The sequence below is a fragment of the Varanus komodoensis genome, unplaced genomic scaffold, assembly GCF_004798865.1.
Source record: "Varanus komodoensis strain SLA01 unplaced genomic scaffold, ASM479886v1 scaffold39, whole genome shotgun sequence".
Classification (NCBI taxonomy): Eukaryota; Metazoa; Chordata; class Lepidosauria; order Squamata; family Varanidae; genus Varanus; species Varanus komodoensis.
Window position 1 is genome coordinate 6,399,476 of NW_025335922.1, and position 22,915 is coordinate 6,422,390.

At 48.7% G+C, this 22,915-nt stretch overlaps 1 protein-coding gene across 1 annotated transcript; it reads right to left on the minus strand.

Moving 5' to 3' along the window:
• Positions 1-9,490: 9,490 nt before the first annotated feature.
• On the minus strand, positions 9,491-10,213 carry ASCL1 (achaete-scute family bHLH transcription factor 1). The gene is made up of 2 exons (XM_044441069.1): positions 10,001-10,213; positions 9,491-9,949 (listed from the first exon to the last, which is right to left on the minus strand). The coding sequence occupies exons 1-2, from the start codon at positions 10,211-10,213 to the stop codon at positions 9,491-9,493; spliced, it is 672 nt and encodes a 223-aa protein (XP_044297004.1).
• Between the last annotated feature and the right edge of the window lie 12,702 nt (positions 10,214-22,915).

The following is a 22,915-nucleotide window of genomic DNA, read 5'->3' on the forward strand; positions in this document are numbered from 1 at the left end:
CTATTTCCATAGGGGTGGAGGAGTGATTTGCCATGGCAGTTTTTATTTCCAGCACGGCTGACAGGCAGGGAAAGGAAGGCGTTAATGTTTTCTGACAGGCGACCCCTAATTGTTGCAGCTTTTCTTCTTGGCCTTTTCTGTGAAATTCTGACTTAGGCGAGCAGCAGCATAACAAAATGCTCTGGCATTGAAATGGGTGCCACTGAGAGAAGAGGAACAGCATTATTCATGAAGATTTTTTTCAGCTGGTTTTTGTCTTTTAACTAACCTTTGAGTTGGATCAGAAGAGTAGCCAGGCTCCCTTTCTCTGTGAAGGCGGAGCTGCACGTCAACAATGGAGCCAAACTGTTTTACCCTGTTAAAGAGATAACTATGCCATTGAGTGGAACATGAGGAAAATTAATCTTCGGGCCCAAATCAACGATGGGTTCACACTTTTGTCAGGGAGCTGCCTGCAAGGGATAATTAATAATCCTGCATCAGAAAGTGGCAGTCAGTGAATAATGCAGGGAATTGGTGGCCAGCAAGGGCATCACTTAAAAGTAAAATTTATGTCTTTAGAATGATTTTGGGGTCTTTGTGAGCAGAATTCTCTCAAGGCAGCATACAGGATCAAAACAATGCAAAAATATACACCAAGGGGCAATGAAGATTCAATAAAATGCTCTAAACGACTATAATAACAGGCAAACCTGCTACCCACAGATTATAGAAAGGCCAAGAAAAACAGGTGAATCTTCAGATCCTGGTGGAAGCAGACTTCAGAAGTGCCATATCAGAATTTGCACTTTAGAAAGCATCATAGCTTGTTCATAACAGACTCTTGGATGTGCCAGCAGTTTGCACAACCTATTATGGTTTGCTCACTATAATTCCAGTTATGATCAGCCACCAGTCAATTACATAGTCCATTCCAGGGGCACAAAGCACATTACATGTAAGTACAGCAGGCTCCCTGGACCTGCTGGCTCAGTTACTGCATTTTCACTTTAACGTGTTTGAACTCAATCCAAAAGAGAAGTCGTAAAGTTCTGTAAAGTGCAAAAAAGAGGTTGTAAAGTGCTGCGAAGTGCAGAGAGAGTTGCAAAGTGTTTCCTTTAAGTGAAAATTCTGCTGAGGCTGGTAGGAAGTATGGTAAGAACACATATTCTATCCATGAAATTGTGGAAAAGGAAATGTAAATGTACAGTATATAGAGCGTATAGTGCTTGCTATTACCCACAGTTTCAAGCATCTACTGAGGAGAGGGCTTAGAACCTATAGGCATATAGGCATGTCATGAGCGGAGCTGGCTAGAACTGGGGGTCAGAGTGGATGGCTCCTTCTGACTCGCTCTGTTTCCACGTTTCTATCCCTGTGGATATGGGGGTCCTGCTGTAAACTGTAGCAGGACCCCCACCCTGCCAGGGGGGCTACTGGGAGAAATGAGATGGCCAACAAAGGAAAGGAATGAAGCCTCATGAGGCCTCCTTTAGGTATGAGACAGCCTAAGTATTAGCCTCACGCTTTTTTGTCTTCTTTCTTGCGCATAAAGTCAGCCCAGTGTAACAATTGGAGCTTCTGCTTCAGATTGGGAAGAGCCAGATTCTCATTCCCACTCAGCACGGAGTTCACTGGGTGGCTCCAGGCTTCTCATGATCTCTTGGCCCATCCCATCCCACAAGGTTGTTGCAAGGGTAAAATGGGAGACCAGATACACTGCCTTGAATCCTGAGTAAGAAAATGGGGATATGTATCCAATACAATGATGAAGGGAAGGGAAGCTCATTCCCAGGATCCTGCCATTCATTTTATTGTTGATGTCTTCTGGAAGGAATGGATGAAAATGTCTTCACAAAGGCATGCAGAAAAAGAATCTGCCTAATTTCAAGCCAGTTGGTGGCCTTTGCTGTACAGAATTGGCGTCACACAGGGGCTACCAAAGTGTCTTATGCAGCATTCAATCTCCATGCTGAAGTTTCTTTCCCTGTCCTTGATTTATTAGGTGGCCTCAAACAAGCTACTCTTCCTCAGTCTCAACCCTCTCCCATAAGACCTTGCAGGCAGAAAAGAGTCCTACAACTCTCAGAATTCTCCAGCCAGCCATGCTGCAGGGCCCTCCCCTCCCCAGCGCTTTTTATCCGTCTGTATGCATAACACTATGCTTTAAACCCTACACACATCCGCTGGATGCGACTAATTCCGAGGATCTAGGATCAGGTTGCTCGATTCTCCCAGAGTCGCGGGTCGGTTGTTTCCTAATAGGGTAAACCCATGCATTAACTACTTGTAAACAAATCCTATTACGTGTAATTGGGCTTACTCCCAGGTAGGTGTGTGTAAAAGGGGCTGCAGACGGAAACTCTTCGTTTTCATTTTCTTCTGAGGCAGGCGCGGCTGTGTCCTTTATTTTGTGGCTCCTTTCGCCCCACAACATTCCCCACCCCCAGCCCGCCCGACCCCGAGCACATCCCCGAGGACCGGCTAGACTTCTACTCAGTTTCCCCCCAGTGCACGCTGCGCTTTTCTCGGCGGCTCTCTCTGAACTCCACAAGTTGGCTCGCCGGCGCCCGGAAGCCCCGGCAAACGCGCCGCAGTTGCGCCCGGGCTGCGCCGCTCCCCTCTGCAAGCCCTGCTCGTCCCGCGCCGCGCCCGCCGCACCCACCCGGCCTTTTCCCCCCGTCCCCGGCGGGCAACCGGAGCGCCCCCGAAGAGGCCGCTGCGCTCTTAATGGCCGAGCGTGGCGCGGGAGGGGCCGAGGGCGCGCGCGGATGACAGTGGGCGCATGCCTGCAGCCAATCAGCGGCGAGGACCAGCTGGACGCTAGATAGCTTGAATGAATCATTAAGCTCGACACGCGCGCCTGCGTCTCCCCGCGCTGGGCGGCTCGGCGCGTCTCCTCCCGCTCGGCTATTAAGCCGCGAGGTCCTTTCTGCACCAGGAGAATAATATTCCACGCGAGGGAAGGAGCGGACGCTCGCTTCCAGCTGCATCGAGGGGGGACGCGGTGGGCTGGCGGGATCCAAACAGCCGTTTCAGCTGGGTTTACTCAGGAGTCAGATCCCTGGCTGTGCAATAAGCTGTTCAGATCTCTTGCATTCCATGACAAGAGGGGAATAGTCTTTTTCTCGTTCCTTTCAGAACTTGAATGCCTTTGCCTGCTCCTTAGATAGGTGCCACCAGCAATCTGCCCTAGTTGTCTCCCCAGAATTACAAAGGAAGGAAATATTCTCTCGGGTCGCTAGATAAATATTTCTGGAAATTTGAATCGGACACGATCCATTTCGGGAAATGCGGATGAGTAATATAAAATAAAATCCAGATACATCAGACTCCCCACCCCCTCAGCACCTTGCCTTGGGGTAGATATGCCTCAGTCCTATATATGAAAAAAGGAAAACTAGAAAAAGTCCTACAATTCCCAGCATGACTGGCTGGGGAACAATGGGACTGCAGGGCTTTTTTCTGCCTAAACATGCATAAGATTGGTCCCTAAAGAGGAGTCCTGTAGAGAACACGGTCCCTGGGACTCAGTGCAAATAAGGGAGAATCCATGACACTGTGTCGCAGTCTCCCCATATTTCCACAGCGCCCATATTTCCCAGCAAATCGTCTCAGTAGCTAAGAATGATGGGAGCTGTAGTCCAACAAGTCTGGATTCCTCAACCTGCCCATCGTTTAAAGTTACGATATAGGATACACTGGATATTGTTGCTGGTTTGTAATCAATAGATGATTTGGTTAGACTCCAGTTTCCATCAGCCCTGGCCAGCATGGTCAATGGTAATGGACTATGAAAGGACCACACGTTGCTGGTTGAAATTCTAGGCTGCCAGTGTTCACCATGGGGATTTAGAGGTGCGGGAACCATCGTGCAGACTCCCAAAAAGCAACTGAGGTTCCCTTTTCATTTAAACGGGGTCTGAGGCCGAGTTTTTGTCCCTTAAAAAAAAAAAAAAGGAAAAGTGTTTTTGGTGCGCGCGCGCGCGTTTTCTCAGATGCTTTTGGTCCAGCCTTCTTCCCTTGTCGCTCCAGAATGCATCAGCCCTTAGAAGGACTGAATCCCACTCCTTTTTCGAGACCCGAGGCGGGCACCGAGCATCTCTCTGCGCAGTTGTGGCACAGACGCTCGCAGAAGGTAGCAGCGCCAGCGACACGCGCGGCCTTTCCGTCGAGGCTGCCTCCGCAAACACGCGGAGTTGCGCGCTGGCCGTGCCGTTTGCCCATTTTATGCCAGCAGCTCCGAATCTAACCAGCCGTCTGAACCAGCCAGTCCGCTCGCCTCTGTGAAACGCTGCAGCAGCCTCTGGGCCTGCCCAGCATCGGGTTTTTGTTCTTGAATTTCAAAGAGCGTTTACTGAATTGCCCCGGCTCTGTTAGGCACAGTTTCGTTCTTTAGAAAGAGCTAAACACACACACAGGGACGCGCAAACACCGTGGCGAGGATGAATTTGCAAATAGCAAGCTTTCCAGCGCCCGCCCCGCCCCAGCGCCGCCGCTTCCTCCATTAGAGCACCTAACAATTTCCACCTGCATTTCTGGTTAGTTTCACTCCCCGTCACTCCCCCCCCCCCCCAAAAGCGCTGGCAGGGTAGCTTGAAAACTTTCCTGAGATAAAATAGATTCTCCTGATTTATGGAGTTTACTAATGCTGAATTCGTCTTGCCAGAGCTGCTGAATAGTTTGCCTTCTAACACAAGAAAAGGCTTTGTGTTGCTAAGCGATTAGAGCAGATGTAATGAGATTTACCTCAATCCTGCTTTGCCCTTTCCTATCTGCAGTAAAATTGTGTGGGTGTTGCGCGGGGGGGGAATGTTTGTGTGTCTCGATCTTGTACTTTGTTACAAGGAGCGGCGTAACTTTGCTTCCAGTTTGGCGACTCGGGATATTTATCGTGCAGATGTGAGCACAAAAGAGAAAACGAGAGAGAGAACACCTGTCTACATAAGGAAGAGAAAATGTGGTCTTTAGAATAAGACATTATCCTAATGTTATATTCATAGCCATAAATTGCCCACTAAACTTTCTTTGCATACCTTATCTCCGCACCCTTGTAAAATTGGGTAAACAAAAAGAGGGGGGAGCCGCCTTTTAAAAAAAGAGGGCGAAGGCGACGCAGAACCGTTATTATTTTCATAATCAAACGGTAGTTCCAAAACCGGTTGTAACAATGAGCGTTTGTACTGAAGCAATCTAGTGATTTCTCTTCGGTTCCTCTCAACCCCCCCCCCGAATTTTAATGGGAAAGGGAAAGTGGGGAGAAAGAGGCTGAATGTGTGGCAATGCAATGCTCCAGATTCACTAAAATTCCAGCGTGGTCTGCGCGTGAAGAATTCCTTTATTAATGGATCGCGTGGAATTGCTGCTTGTTTCGCTCGTTCTTATAGCAAGCTGCTTTTTAAGACACTTTGACCAGCTCCTTTTCTTTCTATTTTACTGGATCGTTGCTGTGCGTTGCTTTCCGCTTGAGTTGGTGTACGCAGACCGCGCTTGCAAGCAACCCGGGAGGAGCTAAGCGAAGAAAGGCGGAGGGGGACGAGAGGGAGGGGATGAACTCGAGGCAAATTCTGGTCACGTCTTTGCTAACTGACAACAAGGAGGCTAGCCAACGAGGGGGAGAGCGCGCGAGAGAGAAAAGACCCAATTTCTTTTTGTATCTTGGTAATTGGGTACTTTTACACGCAGATCACGCTGTTGGGAGAACTTAAAAACAAGCTAGATAAATCGGCGTCTAGCATCTAAGGCGCATATTTCTGCTTCTTTGCTCTGTCCTGGCGTTCATTTTTCCATGCACCGGCAGTTATCCAACGTGGTTTTATGCATAGTACTTAATAAAAACAGATTATATGTTAGAAGCAGTGAAGGTGCTGAGTTAAGTTCGTGTTCCCGCCTCTCTCCTGCAGCCTTTCAACCCCTTCGGATTCTCTAGCGTACGCCCGATTTACGAGAAGCGAGACAGACTGAAGATGCAGGAAAGGACTCCCTCTCTGTTAGGAATCCTTCGTTGAGGGACGTGATTTAAATGAGCGGCACTTACAGGAAAGACAATGAAGCAGGCAGACTTCTCTTGGTTTAATACACATTTGCAAAACAGGAAGGCAAAATAGTAAGGTTACAATACCACCGCAGGTTTGCAGATACGCGCTATCCTTCCCTGTACACTTCTGTCCTCAGAAGCAACTCCCCCCCCCCCCCACAAACATTTGGCTTGTCTTATACAAGATGAACCAATGGCAGAAATTAACAGTACACAGAGCGGTCGAACCAGGAAGACATCGTTTTAATTGAAACAGGTTTTATTACCAAACTAGTTTGTATAAAACATGGTTATACGTGACTTTTCTAAGTTTGTAATAAAACAGCATGAAAAGGCAGTGGTAAAAACGTTTCTTCTTCTTCAAAAGGCAGCAGCTTATAAAATAAATAGCTACTGTTTTGCGTTTGGACAATAGCTGCATAAACTTTGTTCACTTTGAACATTGTTTAATAACATTATTAATACATTAGCAAAGTTTTCTATAAAAAAGTAAGACACGTTGGTGCTAAAGTACATCTGGAGGCATTTCCAAGTCCTTTACAAAACCACATAACAAAAACATGGCAATTGTAAGGTTATGTTGACTACGCATCTAGATATGAAGAGGTAATACGCATTACATATTTTTAAAAGTTATCAAGATATACACACTTTAAACCATTTGTACAAAAAGTGTATAAATTTCTCTGTCTCTTATATACAAAAATAGCTTAATATATTCCCACAATTAGTTAGGATTGATACAAATAGATTTATATTTTATATATATATATATATATAATTAAAAGTTCATGAGAAAAAATTGGAAGCATTTTATGAAGGGAAAGTGGATAAAGGGGAGAGAGAGACATTTCAGAGGATTCTTTGAGTACAGCATAGTTTTGATTTTCAAAATCTCCATATGTTTCAGGCAACTAGGGCTGCGATCCTTTAGCACTCACTGAAGAGCAAGTCCCACCACATTCAGTAAGCATAGGATTGCTCTAAGGAGGGCTGTGATCCTAAGGTCACTCACCAGGGAACAAGTCCCATTGACCTCTGTGGGACTCACTTCTGAGTAAAGATACTTGGGATTGTATTGCAATTGGGGACTATAAAGCAGTGAAATAACCAGTTTTTCAAAAGGGGGAATACTGTATTTATTTCAACAAGATGGGAAGATCTTTCCTCTGTGAAGGTTTCTATAACACAGTCAGTGTTTTTAACTTCAGCAGTAGAAAACAGGCAGATAGAGGCTCCATCACCTCATGCCCCCCATGGCTCCTAAGCCCCTGGTGCAGCCAGATCTTATCTGTGTTTACTTGGAAGTAAGCCCCACTTCATTTGGTGAGGCTTAGCTCCACATACATGTGCACAGGACTGAAGCATAGGCGCCACTCCTGTGGACACTTATTTGGGAAAAGAACCCCAGTTTAAATTCAATGGGCTTTTTTCTCAAGCAACCCTGCAGATGATGGGGCTTCATGCCTCTCTGAACAGCCTGGAGTGCAAAGGCAGAATCTGGGAGTGCTTCAGTGTTTTCCTGGAGAAAAAGTCCAACTTCTTCTGTGCTTCACTGTCTTGACTTTCTTCTCCTTTCCATAATGGGAAAGAAAATGGAGCAATAAGATGCAACCATTTTTCAACAAGTCCTGTATAACAGAGAGAGAGGGTGAGAGAGAGGGAGAGAGGTCAGTGTCAAGGCTTAATTCAAGTGAAAGAGGGCAAGGTCCAGGGAGAGAACTATTCAGAGGAGGCCACAATTGGGCTCTGCTTGCCAGGTCCCTTAACTGCTCCCTGCTCAGTGAAGCAAACCAGTTTTATAGCCAGGCCCCAGTTTTACAGCCAGGCCTGCAAAGTGCAATGCTATGCACAATTAGCTGAATGTAAACCCAACTGAACTCAACAGGACTTACTTCTGAATAGACCTAGATAGGACAGTGCTGTAGTCTGAATGATTAGGATTTAACTCAAAGATACTTTTAGTGCAGTTGTTCAGGTCTGAGGTGTAACTCCCAGGGATGTCAATGAAACCCATTCCCAATTAAGGCTTCCATCATAAGCACACACAACCTAACCATGTGTATATTTACTCAGAAAAAGCTCTGCTATTTTCAGTGGGGCTGACTCCTTCAGCAGGGTGCATAAGGTCTCTGCCACAGGATGCAGCTTTAAACACATTCAACAGGGAACAAGCCCCTTTAGACACAGAGGGACTTCTACATACACATGTATTTGGTTGCACTGCAGGTAGAATGTATTGTATTTATTACACTTAGGCCTTTCTCCTATTTGCCTTTCTCCTAGGTAGACTTCAAGAGGATTCTAGGCATTGACCAAACCAGGCTGTGAGTGATCTCATTATGCTTATAGCCATGGCCCTGATAATTTTAGCAGACCTGGCATCTAGGATACCAGGCACAACTGCAAAACAAGTCCATACTGGAGTTTTGTGTGATAAGGCTGTGGGTCTCTCAACTGGACAAATCTTCTTTCCAGGCATATGCAGTTAGGATACCAACTAGCTTATGTGGTTGGGTAGTTATATGGTTCATGATGTTTTGTCATTGCTTTTTATTGCTTGGCTTTATGTAGTGTTGCTGGCTGAGAAAGAAAAAAAAAAAAAAACCCAACCCAACCTGACAGGCACCCTATGTGCAGAGGGAGTCTGGATGAGAATGGGAAACAAACAAAATACATAAAATACGCATTGGGCGGCCTGATGGGATCCAGCCTAGAAGCAGTTTACTTTAGAGTAGTTTTACTGAGGTTTCCTATGGAGGGTTTTAGCCCTTTTTTTCTGGGCCTACTGCACATTAAGTGCTTGCTGGCTGTGAAAGGCCCAGTCTTGAGTGTCAGGCTGTACAATACACAAACTGCTTCAATCGGGGCTGACTTACTGCTGGACTTCTGGGAGTCCAGTGTTTGGCAGCAGCCCCACAATCAAAGGCTCAGAGTTGCACCTCCCAGACTGTCACTCAGAAACCCAAACAGTCCATGCTCCGTACACCTTGGAGCAAGAGAGGGTGCCTGGATTGCAATGCAGGGATTCAGTCCACAAGGAGATGGGCCACTGATTTCATTCAGAAGCGCTCCCAACTCTGATAGACTATAATGGGATGATGTCTCCATTCCCTAAAGACCTATAACTGCATTGGTACATCTCCCACCCCTGCCCCTCCAGCGTTTGATTGTAAGCTCCTCCGGGCAGCGACCTTCCTTCCTTCCTTCCTTCCTTCCTTCCTTCCTTCCTTCCTTCCTTCCTTCCTTCCTAAGATGCCATTCCTCGACAGCATGGTACAACTGGCGGCCCTAGCTAGGCGAGGCGATTACACCCGCCGCCCGTCCTCCTCTCCATCTCCACCGCGGCGCCCGTGGAGCCACGATCCCGCCTCCCTCCTCCCGCCGCTCGCCCAGGATCCCCACCCAAGAAGCTAAGCTGAACCCACCTGCTGCCAAGCCAAGGCCAAGAGGGCCACCCAGGCCGCCCCCCTCTCAGAACCAGTTGGTGAAGTCCAGCAGCTCCTGCTCTTCGGGGCTGAGCGGATCGTAGGACCCTTCGTCCGAGGAGTACGACGAGACAGGCGAGCCTGCCATGGAGTTCATGTCGTTGGGGTAATTGGGGGAGATGGTGGGCGAGAGGACGCCGGCCTGGAAGGCGGCGCTGACGGCGTCGTGCTCGTCCAGCAGCTGCTGCAGCGCGCGGATGTACTCGACGGCCGAGCGCAGCGTCTCCACCTTGCTCATCTTCTTGTTGGCGGCGCCGTTCGGGACGTGCTCGCGCAGCGTGGCGAAGCCCAGGTTGACCAGCTTGACGCGGTTCCTCTCGCGCTCGTTCCGCCGCGCCACCGCCGCCGGCTGCTGCTGAGGGAGGCTGTAGCCGAAGCCGCTGAAGTTGAGGCGCCGCTTGCAGCGCATCAACTCCGGCGACGACGAGCGCTGCCGCTTCACTTGCTGCGGCGGCGGCGGCGGCGGCTGTTGCTTCGGCGCAGCCGCAGCAGGCACCTTGGCGGCCCCGGGAGAGGCTTGGCTCTGTTGGCTGCTCGCCGCCGCCGGGCTCAGCTGCTGCTGCTGCTGCTGCTGCTGCGCGCTCTGAGAGGCGGCCACTGCGGCCGCCGCCGCCGCCGCCGCGAAGAAGCAGGCGGGCTGCAGGAACGGCGGGGGCGGCGGCGGCTGGCTGGCGCTGCTGTCCATCTTGGCGGGGCTGCCGCTGGCCATTGGGCGGCCGCACGGAGGAGGAAAAAGGCGCGCGGCGGGACTCGCGGCTCTTGCTGGCCTTAGGCGTGGGGAGGGGAAGAGGAAGGAAGGAAGGAAGGAAGGAAGGGAGAAGGCGAAGGAGAAGAAGGAAGCAGAGGAGGAAAGGGGGGCAAGGCTCGCGCAGGCAGAGCGCTAGGAGCGAGCGAGCGAGCTCAGATGGCACCGCTCGCTTTTCCCTCCTCCCCTTTCTTTGGAACCGAGGCAGGCTCGTGGCGCTCGCGTGTGCGCAGCCTGCTTCGCCAAACCTCTTTTGCCAAAAAAGGTCCAGAGATTGTGTCTCTTATAAGGGACGGCCGGAGCGCCGCTTGTTGTCCCCCCTGCTTCCCCCCTCCCGCCACATACACGCGCGCGCGCGCGCTAGCGCCGCCGCCGCCGCCTCCTCCTCCCACTGGTGCAGCGTCTGATGCCCCCCCCCCCGCGGGAGTGCACCTTGCGCCTTCCACACTCCCTGGCTTCGCGGTGAGGGGCCGCCAGCCGAGGAGTGCTGCCGCCTTTCTTGATGGGCTGCATGCGGGGGGGGGGGTGACGGTTGATCGAGGGGAAAGCACCATACGAGCAGGCAAGGGGCGCGTACCCCCCCCCCGCCCGCGGCCGACCGGGAGAGCCCCCGCGCAACACGCGCTGGACCGAGCTCCGCCTCCCTCCCCGCTCCCTTTCCAAGGTTTGTTGTTGCAAGCGCGTGCGCCCGGCGCGTGCCGTTGGCCCAGCCACTGAATAAACAATTGGGCTGGGCCACCGCGTGGGGACGGGAGGGAGGCGGCCCAGGCCGGCGGCGAGCGCGGATTGGCCGCGCTGGGGAGGCGGTCGTGGCCGGGCGGGGGCGCGGCGCGGCGAGGGCGCAGGGAGAGGCCGCGGATCGCTCCAGACTCCGCGGAGGCTGAGGCGGCGGGCGGCGGGGACGTGGCTCGGGTTCGGGGTGCCGCCGCCGCCGCCGCCTCCGGGTGGCGCGTGCTGGGCGGGGGTCCGGCGGCACCTGGGGGAGCCTCTCCGGGAGCGCGGCCTGGCGGGAGGAGCGGGCCAGGCGGCGAGCCGATGGAGAGCCGGGAGGAGGAGCGGCCCTCCCCGCGTAGCGCGGGGAAGCGAGCGCGCGAAGCCGGGCCAGCCCGCGGTGGCTGCTGCGGCCGGGCGAGCGGAGTGGAGCCGGGCGCGCGCAGCGCCGACCGAGCGGCGGCGTTTCGCCGCGATTTGCTGCTTTTCTCCTTGACGGGCCACGAATCGATGGCGGACGCAGCCCTGGCCAGCGGGGATGGACGCGCTGGTTGATTCCGCCGGCTCTCGCGCTTGAAGGAAGAAAAGACAAGGAGAGCGTTCCTGCGTGGCTTACTCGGAAGTAATCCCACTGTACTGAGTGGGATTGCTCGCACTCCTGCGGCCCTGGCGCCGCATGCACCCAGAAGGTCTCATACTGAGTTTCCAGCCAAGTGTTTGGCAGGTGACATGCGCAGAAGGCTGCAGACCCCTCAGGATGACGTTTGTAGCGGAACAGTATTTCCCCAAACTGCGGAGAAAAGCTTGCCCTCTCTCCACCCCTAATTCCACAGTTGATGTTTCCCCACAATGTGCTCCCTGCCTCGGCATCTCCATCCCGACGGGAAAAAAGTGTCTTTGGGCACTTCTCTCTTATTTTATGCAGATCCAAACTTTTTTTTTCTTTTTAAAGACTGAACAAGGCCATCTCTTGAATACCTTTGGTTGCCAGCTGGCTGTAGAATGTTGGAGAAATTTAGATGAAGACTTTGGAGGTCCATATAAGGCCACTTTAATCATTTATACTTACGTGTATTGCAATTAAAGCTGTGGCTGGATCCGTGGCTTGGCCAGTTCAAACCAAGATCATGAGACACCACTTCCCTACCATTCCCGTGCATGACAAGCCTATTGAGCCCTAAGAATCGCCAATTGAGTCGACCCAGTATTCGGTCTCAACCAAGAGCAACCAAATGTCCCAGGAAAGCTCATAAGCAGAAGGAACACAAAGCAAATGTTGCTTTGTCCACAGCATCCAGTACTCAGCCTTGAAATAAAGAGATTCTATTAGCTGTGATTCTATGTATTCATATAACAATCCTGTGTAATGTCAAAATCATACTTCAAGCCGGGATCCTGATGTAACCCAAATGGCGGTATCCATGCACAAGAGAGAGGAACCAAAGGGAGAAGCCTATAGGTTTGGGGGAACCCCAGGGTTTGAAGAAGCACAAAAATAACTTGGTGGGGGGTGGAATCCACAGGAGATGGGAACTCCTAAGCAGCCCAGGGAGGACTGAGCATGCTCAGTGCTCATGGGATCCTACCCAGATGATGGGATGTGCATGGAACAAGAGGGAAGGAGAATTGAATGGAATTTCCTGGAACAGGCTGGCTGGTTGGAACTCTGAACAGATGCCCTCTGTTGTGTCTTTACCAGCACCACATCAGTTTTGGCAGGGAATTCCATAGGTCAATTAGGCAAAGAAGTAGGTCTTTTTGTCTCAGATAACCCAATGGCATTCAGTGTGAGTGATCCTGGGAGCAGAGTTAGGAGCTTCACGGAAGCACTTGCGGCACCTCACATTTCTTTCTGCCCCACAATATATGAAGCATGCCCACCACGTCTCCTCTTCAGACCACACACACCGGCTGCTGCTGCCCCTCAGGGTTCTGACTGCCTGGTGATGTTCAGAGTGTAACTTAAGGGGTGGCAAACCAGATCCTAGAAGCTGCTCAATATGCCAAGTGCTGCTTTCCAGACTTGCTCATTCGGACAAACTGAGAATAGTTTGATATAGTTTCATGCACTTTTAATAGATCAGTTGACTGATTTGTATAAGCTGCCGGCAGTTACAAATGTCAAAGCAGTGTGCATGAACCACGAACACATGAAATAAACCAAATATATGTAAAATATTTTATATGTCCCTAAAGTGAAAGGTTGTACTGCACAGGGAAGGCTTGCATAAATAAGGGCCTTCAATGTGCATCTAAAAATAAAACATGTTGCTGCATATCTAATTTTGGGAAAAGATTATTGCACATGCTAAATGTCCTGCTCTGAAAACTGAAGCTGATCTGGTACCACTAAGAGGATCTCACCAGAGAATGTCATGGATTGAATGGGCAAAAGATGGGATCTCAGGTAATCAGGTGCCAAATTGTTTAGGACTTTATATATTAGCAGCAAAACCTTTTAAATCTGGCCCTGTAGCAAATGGGCACCCAGTATGGTCCTCTCAGTACAGAGAACTGCTAAAACATTCTGCACTGTTGGTACTTCTGGACCAGCCTAAAGGGAAGGCCCACACAAAGTTTAGCACAATATTCTGAGTTCTGGACAAACTGGCTCAGACCAGAAATGTCTGAAGCTAGTATAGTAGCTGAAGCTGGTGAAAGGAATGCTGAGTCACTGTAGCTACTTGTCCAGCAACAAAGAGGGACCCCAAAGTACTCCTTGAAGCTGCTGAAAATCTGTCATGGCATTTCTTGGCTTTTGTGATAGTGATTCTGCAGTAGCTGGGCTATGGAGTGAGTGTAGGTACCACTGCACAGTACCGAACAAGGATATGTGGGGAGTGTCCTGCAATACATCAGGGATGAGGCCAGTCATAGCATTAATTTGCCCCTCTGCAGAGCCAGTAATGGCTTTACATGGTCCTAACAAAGCACCTGCAGCAGACAAACAGATCTCTCTGAGCTTTCTTTGCCATTGCTTGGTAGACTCAGCATTAAAAAAACAACTGGAAATGTCACATGAAGGCTGTGGCCTGCCAAAAATACGCCTGCCCCACCGTTTCTGGAAAATTTATTCAAGAGCATGCCAAGCCTGTTTATATCTCTATATGCAGAGTGGGTTTGTGGCTCCTAGGTCAATGTGGCTTCTGATTCATTGCAGCTTTTATTCTGAACATTAAAGGAGATATTGCTCCATTGTGATGAAGATACCCCATAATATCCTCACCACAATGGAGCACCATGAATAGCTCCTACACAGCTCAGAATAAAAGCTGCAAATGATTAGGCGCCCCACTGACATAAAAGTCACCCTCTTCCCCTCTCTGTTGGACACTCCAGTCTCATCTCCTCCCATAACACATTAATGAGACACCTCCAGCCTGAAGCTGCTCAGTTGTGTCTTACTCTCAGGCAGGCCAACCCACAGAATGCATGACCAGGTCTTTCCCAGTTTCCAATCTGCTATTGAGAAGAGCCTAATGCTGGGAACAATAGATGGCAAAAGAAGAAGGGGATGTCAGTGAATGAGGTGGCTGGATGGAGTCACTGAAGCAGTTGGTGTGAGCTTAGGTGGACTCCGGGGGATGGTGGAGGACAGGAAGGCCTGGAGGAATGTTGTCCATGGGGTCGCAATGGGTCGGACACGACTTCATGACTGACAACAAATTGATTGTACAGTTTGAATTTCCCTCTCTAAGAATTGCTGAGCCCCTCTGTGGCTGGCTGTCTGGCCGGCTGGCCTGCTGGCCAACAGGGAAGACAAGCCCACAACAGGTCTGGAGCCTCTTCTGAATGACGCACAGCCATGCTTCAATGAGTCACATTTAAATTTAGTCAACTAGTTTTGATATTTCATTTTATTTTGAAAGCAGTGCTGTGTTTCTGAACTTCTCTCATCTTCACTCTTTCATACTGAATTTCAAACTGGAATTGGTGCAATTCTTTGTCCACTCTGGTGCTGGCTGCAGCCACATGCTGGACTGCACAGCAAGCCCACTGACCTGGTTAGTGTGGAATTCAAAGGAAGCGCTGAAAAAGGGGGGCTGCACTTTTCTGCATATATAAAAGGCCATGGGGCTGAATTGTCATGTCTAAACTATGAATTATTATTTAAGGAGATACTGAGGAAAACAGGCAAATTGTGTCTTGCAGTCTTCATGGGGTAAAGGTGCAGGCAGCCCAGTTATTCACAAAGGTATATTCCAAGGTATATGTTTAAGGAGTCATGTAATTTATATTCAAAACAGCATACTCATTTGATTGTGTGAATTTATAGAGTCCAGGGGATGGGCTGCATGTTAGTAGCAACAGCCATTCATCAAATGAAAACAGCATGTAATGTTAAACAAATCCAGTCACTTGAAAGTAAATATCACTGAATTCAATGGGGCTTAACCACAGGTAAGAGTTGGTTGGAAGGAACCAGAAGGCCATCAGGTCCAAACCCCTGCTGTTACAGGACACCCATCTACCCCATCCCATTTAAATGACTTCCAGTAAGGGAGAGCTCACTAGGTGATAGGTTCCACTGTTGTACTGCTCTAAAAGTGAGGAATTCTTCCTGGTATCTGGTCTAAATCTGGTTTCTTTTAACTTAAGCCCATTATTCCATGGTCTGCAGTCTGGAATGAAAAAGGAAGTGTTTCCTCTTTGTGAAGAAAGCACATGTGGAGTGCCATCATATTACCTCTAAGTCTTCTTCACATGCTGTACATGCCTAGCTCTCTCAATTTTTCCTCATAGGGCCTTGCCTCCAGTCCCTGAATCATCCTTGTTGCCCTCCTCTGTACCTGTTCTAGTTTTTATGCATCTTCAAAAACTTTTGGTGCCCAAAACTAGACACAGTACTCCAGGTGAGGTCTGACTAGTGCTGTATACAAAGGAACTAGTACTTAACATGTTTTAAAAGTGATGCTTTGGAAGTGATAGTGTCTGCCCTTTTTGCAGCTAAATCACCTTGTTGGCTTATATTTAGCTTGTGATTTATATCAACCCCAAGATGCTTCTCATCTGCAGTATGTTGAGTCAAGTGTTCCTCGTCTTGTAGCATTGCATTTGGTTTCTTGTTCCTAAGTGGAGGAATTGACATTTGTCCCTACAGAATTTCATTCTGTTGTTCATTGCCCAGCATTCTAACCTATTGAGATCACCCTGTATGTTATCTCTTCCAGGGTATTTTCCACCAAGCTTTGTGTCATCTGCAAATTTAATTATCTTTCCTCATACTTCCTCATCTAAATCATTAATAAAAATGTTGGAGAGTACCAGTCCCAAGACAGAACCCTACAGCAATCTACTTGTCATATCTCCCTAATTTGAGAATGTGGCATTGATGAGCATTGAGTCCAACTTTGCAGCCAATTGTGGATCCACCTAATGATTGTACTATTTAGCCCTCTTTTTGCTAGTTTGGCAATCAGGAAGTTGTGGGGTACTTTGTTGAAGGCTATGGCAAAGTCTAGACAACTTATGTCCACAGCATTCCCACAGTACATTTGGAAGGTTATCCAGTCCAAAAAAAGGAAGGAAGGAAGGAAGGAAGGAAGGAAGGAAAAGGAAAAGGAAAAGGAAAAGGAAAAGGAACTGTAGTGGTTAAGGTGTGGATCAAGTTCTAATCCCTACATGGCTATGAAGCTCACAAGGCAACCTTAGGCCAACCACTGATTCTCAGTTTAACCTACCTCTCAGGGTCGTTGTGAAGATACCATGGAGAGGAGGATTATGTAAGTTGCCTTGGGTTCCTTGCAGGGGGAAAATTGGGATATAAATATATTAAATAAAATATTTGGCTATAACTTTGCAGCCTTCCTGGGGCTGCAATTTTATATACAGTTACCTTGACTCCATTGAGCTTAATAGGCCTTACTTCTGAATAGACCAAACAGTACTATTAAAGTGTCAAGAAACTTTGAATTTTGCCTGCCTTTAGAATGAACATCATTTTAAAGGAAAGCAAGTCCACCTGAGAAGGTTTTGTATTAGAAGTAATTGCAAAATTTCACGTGTCACTTTCAGTGGAAACATTTTTTACTATGCTGGAGATACACAAAGACATGAAGGAATAAAAGACTTTAGAAAACTTTGACTTTTCGGCCAAATGATAAGAAAAAAGTAGCTATTGAAGTTCGTGTTGTGCATGAAAAGGATTATTTCTTTATCTGCCAAATCCTGTCATTAGTTCTGTTTTATTTAATTATTTCACTTCTATACCACCCCATAGTCCATTGGGTATCTGCAGTTCAAAGTCCTTAATTTAAATTTAAGCGACAAATATTTCTTGCTTCCCTTATTGATGGGGGGGGGGGGGTCGGTTCTTTAGCTACCTCCCTCCTCCCTGCTTCTTGCTATTTCATCTCCTCGTCACACAATTTTGCTGTTGTTTTTTAAATGGTGTTCAAGTTTCCCCATCCTGTGTGTGTTTCGGTGAGCAGTCCATCTTAAGCCCAAGAAAAATGGCTAATCCATAAAGATCTTCCAAAGAATCAGAATTTTTTCGAGGTGAAGACGAGGTGATACGATTTGTTACACTGTTTTGTTACAGTAGGAAAGCTAGCTCAGGGCTTGGGCTAGGTTGGGTCCCCCCTCCCTTCCCTTCCCCCTTAACTGCCATCTTTTAAGAACGAAAATAAAGTAAAAGTTCTTTCATGGTAAACAAAAACTCGCCCCCTGCAACCCCCCAGCTTATTCTCGCATAGAAGACCTGAATAGCTGCGAGGGTGTGGGGAGAGAACAGAAGAGGAGGGGGATCTTACAATACGCAGGGTATTTTCACTGTCTTTCGCCTACTTTCTCTCTCTGCTGGGTATAGCATTGAAGATCAGGCCAGTATTCAAGAATCAGCCCATTTTTTGCTCAGCAAGAGAGTTTAGAAAGAAAAAAAAAACAGGAAAAAATAAAAGCGTGGGGTCTATTCAGGGATCTTTTCCCCCCTTCACAATTGTGGGCCTTTATGAAACCTATCTTCCATGCCTTGTCAGGGTATTTTCTGGAGCCCAATTAGTGCTTTGTGGCAAAGTTTCTCTCCCCACCTCCCTTTCTCTCTCTCTCTGTCTCTTTTCTTTTTTGCTGAATCTTTGAGCAGGCAGAAAAGAGGGAAGACAAGAAAGGAGGCGCGACACAGGGGTGGGGAGGAAGAAGGAGAAAGAGGTCTCTTGATGCTCGCTTCTTATTTTGACGATTTCAGTCATTACTCCGTATAATAATTAATATGACAACTGGACGCTGAAGTTTGTATAGAAACACCACGGCAGCAGAGGAGAGCGTGCAGTGGGTGGTAACAACGTGGAGATTAGACCGACCCAGGCAAGCGCGTGCGCGACCGTGCGCGCGCGCAGACACACTCACACACCGAGGAGTGAATGAATGCAAAGCAAAGCAAAGCAAAGCAGAGAAGAGAAGGAAGCCCGATAAATAAATAGTTGGTGCAACTCGTAGAAAGATAAAGCAGGCTAGATAAAGCTGGCTGAAGAGACTGTGCGTGCCTATGTGAGGGAAATTTCAGAAGGGAGGGAGGAGAGAAAAGGAAAAGTAGAGCAGTTAACTTATTTTGAATCCGTTTTCGGACTAAAACCTTCATTTATAAAGAAGAAAGAGCGCGAAGTGGCGTGTGGGGTTGTTACAGGCGTTTCCCCCAGATCCATGTTCTGTAGCGTTCGCATTTTTCGTTCTAGGTTTTCACCGAAGTTGCAGCAACTTCTGATCTCAACTTGATTTCGAGGCAAGGTATGCCCAAAGTTGAATTAAAAGAAAAATAAAATACCAGTGATTTTAAATAGGATTTAAAGCTCAACCCTATGTATGTTTAAACACGAAAGGCAAACCCTGCACCTCCCAGCATTCCCCGTTCCCGGGTAGCTGAAGAATGCTGGGAATTGTAGGTCTTTCTTTTCCAGTTTAAGGTTGCGTCCCTAGTTTGCGTTCGGGTGGAGTGTTTAGGACAGGCTGCTTGAATGGGACCAGTCGGTTCTAAAGTCTTCTTTCAGGTCTGAACCTTGGCTCTTTTCTTTCTTGCGTGTTTTGGGGCGCGGGTGGAAGAAGGGAAGGCGCTTGAGCGAACTGGCCCTCCTCTCGCCCCGCCGCCAACGAGGCCAGGACCTCATTCTCTGTTTGACTCCGGCGTTCCAAGCCAAGTGACCGTGACATTGACCTCAGCCCGGCCATGAAGGATGGACAAGCTCTCCTCGTCCCTAAGCAAACGTTATTGTTGCATCCTGCTGCTTTCCTATATGCCTTTCTTTGGGGACACGTTGGTGAGCATATTGTAAACAAAAATTTAAAAGAAAAAAGAGCATCCTTTGTCCTTCTCCCCACCCCGCCCCCACGCCATTAGAACATAATAAATAATTAGAAGGGTTTAAGCATATTAGCTACAGTTCATGCTAATGAGCGGCCTTCCGGGGTCTCAGACTAACCCGAAGTGACAAGTTTGCATTTAAGGCAGGAGAGCGAGAGATCATGCAAGCGTCCTCCTCGCTCCTTCACAACGGATGAAATGTGAGGGACTGAAGTGCCGCAGAGCGCAATCCTAGGCACGCCGAGACTTGTGAAAGCTGGGCCTACAACTCCCAGCATGCCCCAGTGGAAGGCCTTGGCCTTCTTCCTCAGCATGCATAGAATTGCGCCTGCAGAAAGAGAACTCTATGCCTCCTTCCTTGCAAAAAAAATTTACGTATTGATCGAATGGTCTTCCAGCGTTGCTGATCCTGAACTTGACTGCATCCGACAGCCCTCCATGCGTAACACTGACCTCAGCCAAGTCGGCAAACTGCCCCCACTTCGAGCTTCTTTGTTGATCGACCTTACAGAAGAACACAAAACCCCAAAAAACCGCCCCAAGATTGCGGTGCAATCCTGTGTCTCCATTGTGTGGCTACGTGTCCTGCGTCCATCAGCAGCAAGCTTGCCCTGGCTTCTTGCTGTGGGTAAATGGCATCTCCTGCCAGGGGAATCACTCTTGGGATGCCCAGAAATGCAGAGGTGCTGATATAGCCAGCCGCTGAGCGGAAGCCCCGATTCTTTCATTCGCAGCCTTGGCTTGGTGTGAGGCCATCTAAAGCACCATCCTGCTGCCCTGAAATAAAGGGACATGGACACTGAGGATCGCTGTTGCATCGCATCCCCTTGGACCAGCTTCTTGCTTCACTTTCTTTGACCTCCCATCTTTCTGCCTGAGGGTTTTTTAAAAATCAAATGCCCTCCTCTCCCCTGTTGCTCCATCCCTTCTTTCACATAGGGTTGGCCCTGTAAAGACCTATACAGTGATACCTCGGCTCACAAACGCCTCAGTTCATGACCAAATTGGGTTGCGAACAAAAATTTCATAAAAATTTTGACTCAGGGTGTGAACTCCGCATTGGGTGGTGACTGCGATCCCCCCATCTCCCCACCTCCCCAAGTGGGGAGATGGCTGCAATCGTGCTGGGGGTGAAGAGGGGGGAGATGGTCGAGAGCGCACCTGTCTTTCCTGCAGGAGCACGCTCGTGATTGCGCCCAGCTTTCCTCCAGGAGTGCAACCACGATCTGGGCTATCTCCCCCCCAGCACGATCACGCCCTCCCCCCCCCAAGCATGCCGGTGTTCGCGCCCGTCTCTCCCCCACCCCGGTGCGCCCACGTTCGCACCTGTCTCTCCTGCCCAGTGTGCCAGGATGACGGGTGCATGCAGGGATGACCGGGGGGGGGGCGGGGAGATGGCTATGCTCGTGCTCAGGGTGGGGGTGCAGGGAAGAGATGGCCATGATCTTTGTTGTTCTTTGACACTTTGCTTCACATTTTTCTGATTAAAAAAATAGCTACAGAACGGATTAACCTTATTTACAGTGAACCTTATGGGGAAATTTTACTTGGCTCACGACCAATTTGGGTCATGACCAGAGTCCTGGAACAGATTAAGTTTGTGAGCCAAGGTACCACTGTACTTGAAAGGTGTGTGGGGGGGGGAGAAGGGTGACTAAGGAGGGACAGGACTGCTATATGTAAAATTGTAGTGTGGAAAAGGTGGAACTATATTTTCCTTTTTATGGATACTATTTTTCCCTCTGGGATCAACTGGAGGGAGATTCAGGACAGATAAAAGAAGTGCTTCCAAGGGGAGGACAGTTTGTGGCTCCCAGATGTTTTGGACTATAAGTACCATCAGCCTAGTCAGCACAGCCAATGTTGCAGATTATGGGAGTTGTAGGATGGAACATCTGGAGGGGTACAAATTGCCCACCCCTGGCAGAATCAAACCATGGAATCTGCAATCCCAAAATAGGGATCAATTTACCAGCTTCTTAGAAGCAGCTGACGTAGGTCCTGTGCTGTGAAGAGGGAATCAGGATGCAGCTCTGCAGCTCTGACATGGGAGCTGTTTCCTATCATTAATCTGGGAATCTGGAAACTCCTGTGGCCCCCAGATCCTGTCTAGAGGCCGCAGGACCATTCTCTTAATGACTCCTCCTCATGGTGGCTCTATACTACCTCCAGCATGCCTCCCAGTATCAACTGTAGGGGAATATGGGTGCGAGGGTGCTGTTTGTGGCTTGCCCCAGGCAAATGGTCAACCACTCTGGGAACAGATGCTGTACTAGGTAGTCTTTGGTCTGATCCATCACGGCAATTCTTCTTACATGGATTCTCAGTGTGGACTTTGTCTCCAAGAGACCTGTCTATGGAAATCGATGCACTGAAATGTCTTGAGCTCTGCATGCAGCAAAGGAATGTCAGGGTCATCCAGACCAGTAATCTTCAACTTTTCCTGAGCCAGACTTTCTAGGATGACCAAATGCAAAGGAACTCTGGACTCCCCTACATTTAATAGTTGTGCAGAAGAGGGGATTTTATCCAGGGAAGCTTGTCTCCTAAGCTGCTTCTGTCCCAAACTCTCCCTTCTGTGTAACTATTCTGCATTTGCTCATTTCTTGTCTTTCTGTTGAAAGAAAGAAAGAAAATTCATAGTGCTGATGCTGCAGGTGCCACTCACCCTGACACCCAGGCCACCTGATGAGGGCCAACAATCCACACCAGGCATAGGGGTCCCTTCCCAGTGTTTTGGACAAAAGCTCAAACCAATCTCAGCTGGAATAGCTCATGGTAAGGGATTATGAGAGCTGCTATCCAGATAATATAAAGTATATAATTAGAACCAGATAGACTAAAAAGGAATTAACTTTATCCACCAGTTAAAACCTACTTCAGCAAACCAGTCAGCATAAAGACTGTCTGAACAAAATTTCCTTTGCCTGCTAGCAGTCAGAGAGGGAGCTGGCATTTGAGAGCCTCGGCAGGGACCACGAAGGCCCCTCCGTTGTGCTCCTTCTGGAGATGCCCTCGATTATGGCAGGACAGAGAGAAGGACTCTCCCAGCCCAAAGATTTGAAAACTTGGGCTGGCACATAAGGGACAGTGATGTCTGAGTGCGGAAATGGGGACAGCTGTCAGGCTTGAACATCAGGCAGGTTGGAGTGCTTCACCACTACTTTTTAGATCAGATCTAAACCCAATCTGTTTCTTCAGACACTTCTCAGGGTGATTAGTCACTGTGAAATGCAGCCTAAGTGATGCTAGTTGAACAGGTCTGCCTCTCTGGACTGAGTGTAGCTAGGATTGCAGCCAGACAGCCCAGTCCTGTGTAGAGGTTGGCATGCACAAGCTCATTGACTTCCCGAGGCCACTATCGCATGTCAGTGGCATCAGAATAAGCCCCGTTTACAACAATGGAGCCTTCATCACGGCAAATAATAGTCATCTACCTATGAGAGGGTTGCTTTGAGCTGCTCCTTGCTAAACAGGCTGGGCTGTCAGAGAATTCCTTCTGGCCGAAATCCTGTTATAGCCCCTAGACACATTTTAGGAGGGTCACTCAGTTTTCCAGTGAATTCCAGAATTTGGTGTCCATTGAGAAAAGAGGCTGCTGGCCATGATGGCTCTTCCAAGATCAGAGGAAGAACCGCAAGAGAGGACCATTGTTCTTTAGG

What these genes read in the sequence shown, in the direction of transcription:
- ASCL1 (XM_044441069.1), bottom strand. Translation starts at nt 10,213, where the DNA reads ATGGCCAGCGGCAGCCCCGCCAAGATGGACAGCAGCGCCAGCCAGCCG. An exon ending in CCTCTCCCGGGGCCGCCAAG is followed by an intron (nt 9,950 to 10,000) that starts GTGCCTGCTGCG and finishes CCGCCGCCGCAG; the next exon opens with CAAGTGAAGCGGCAGCGCTC.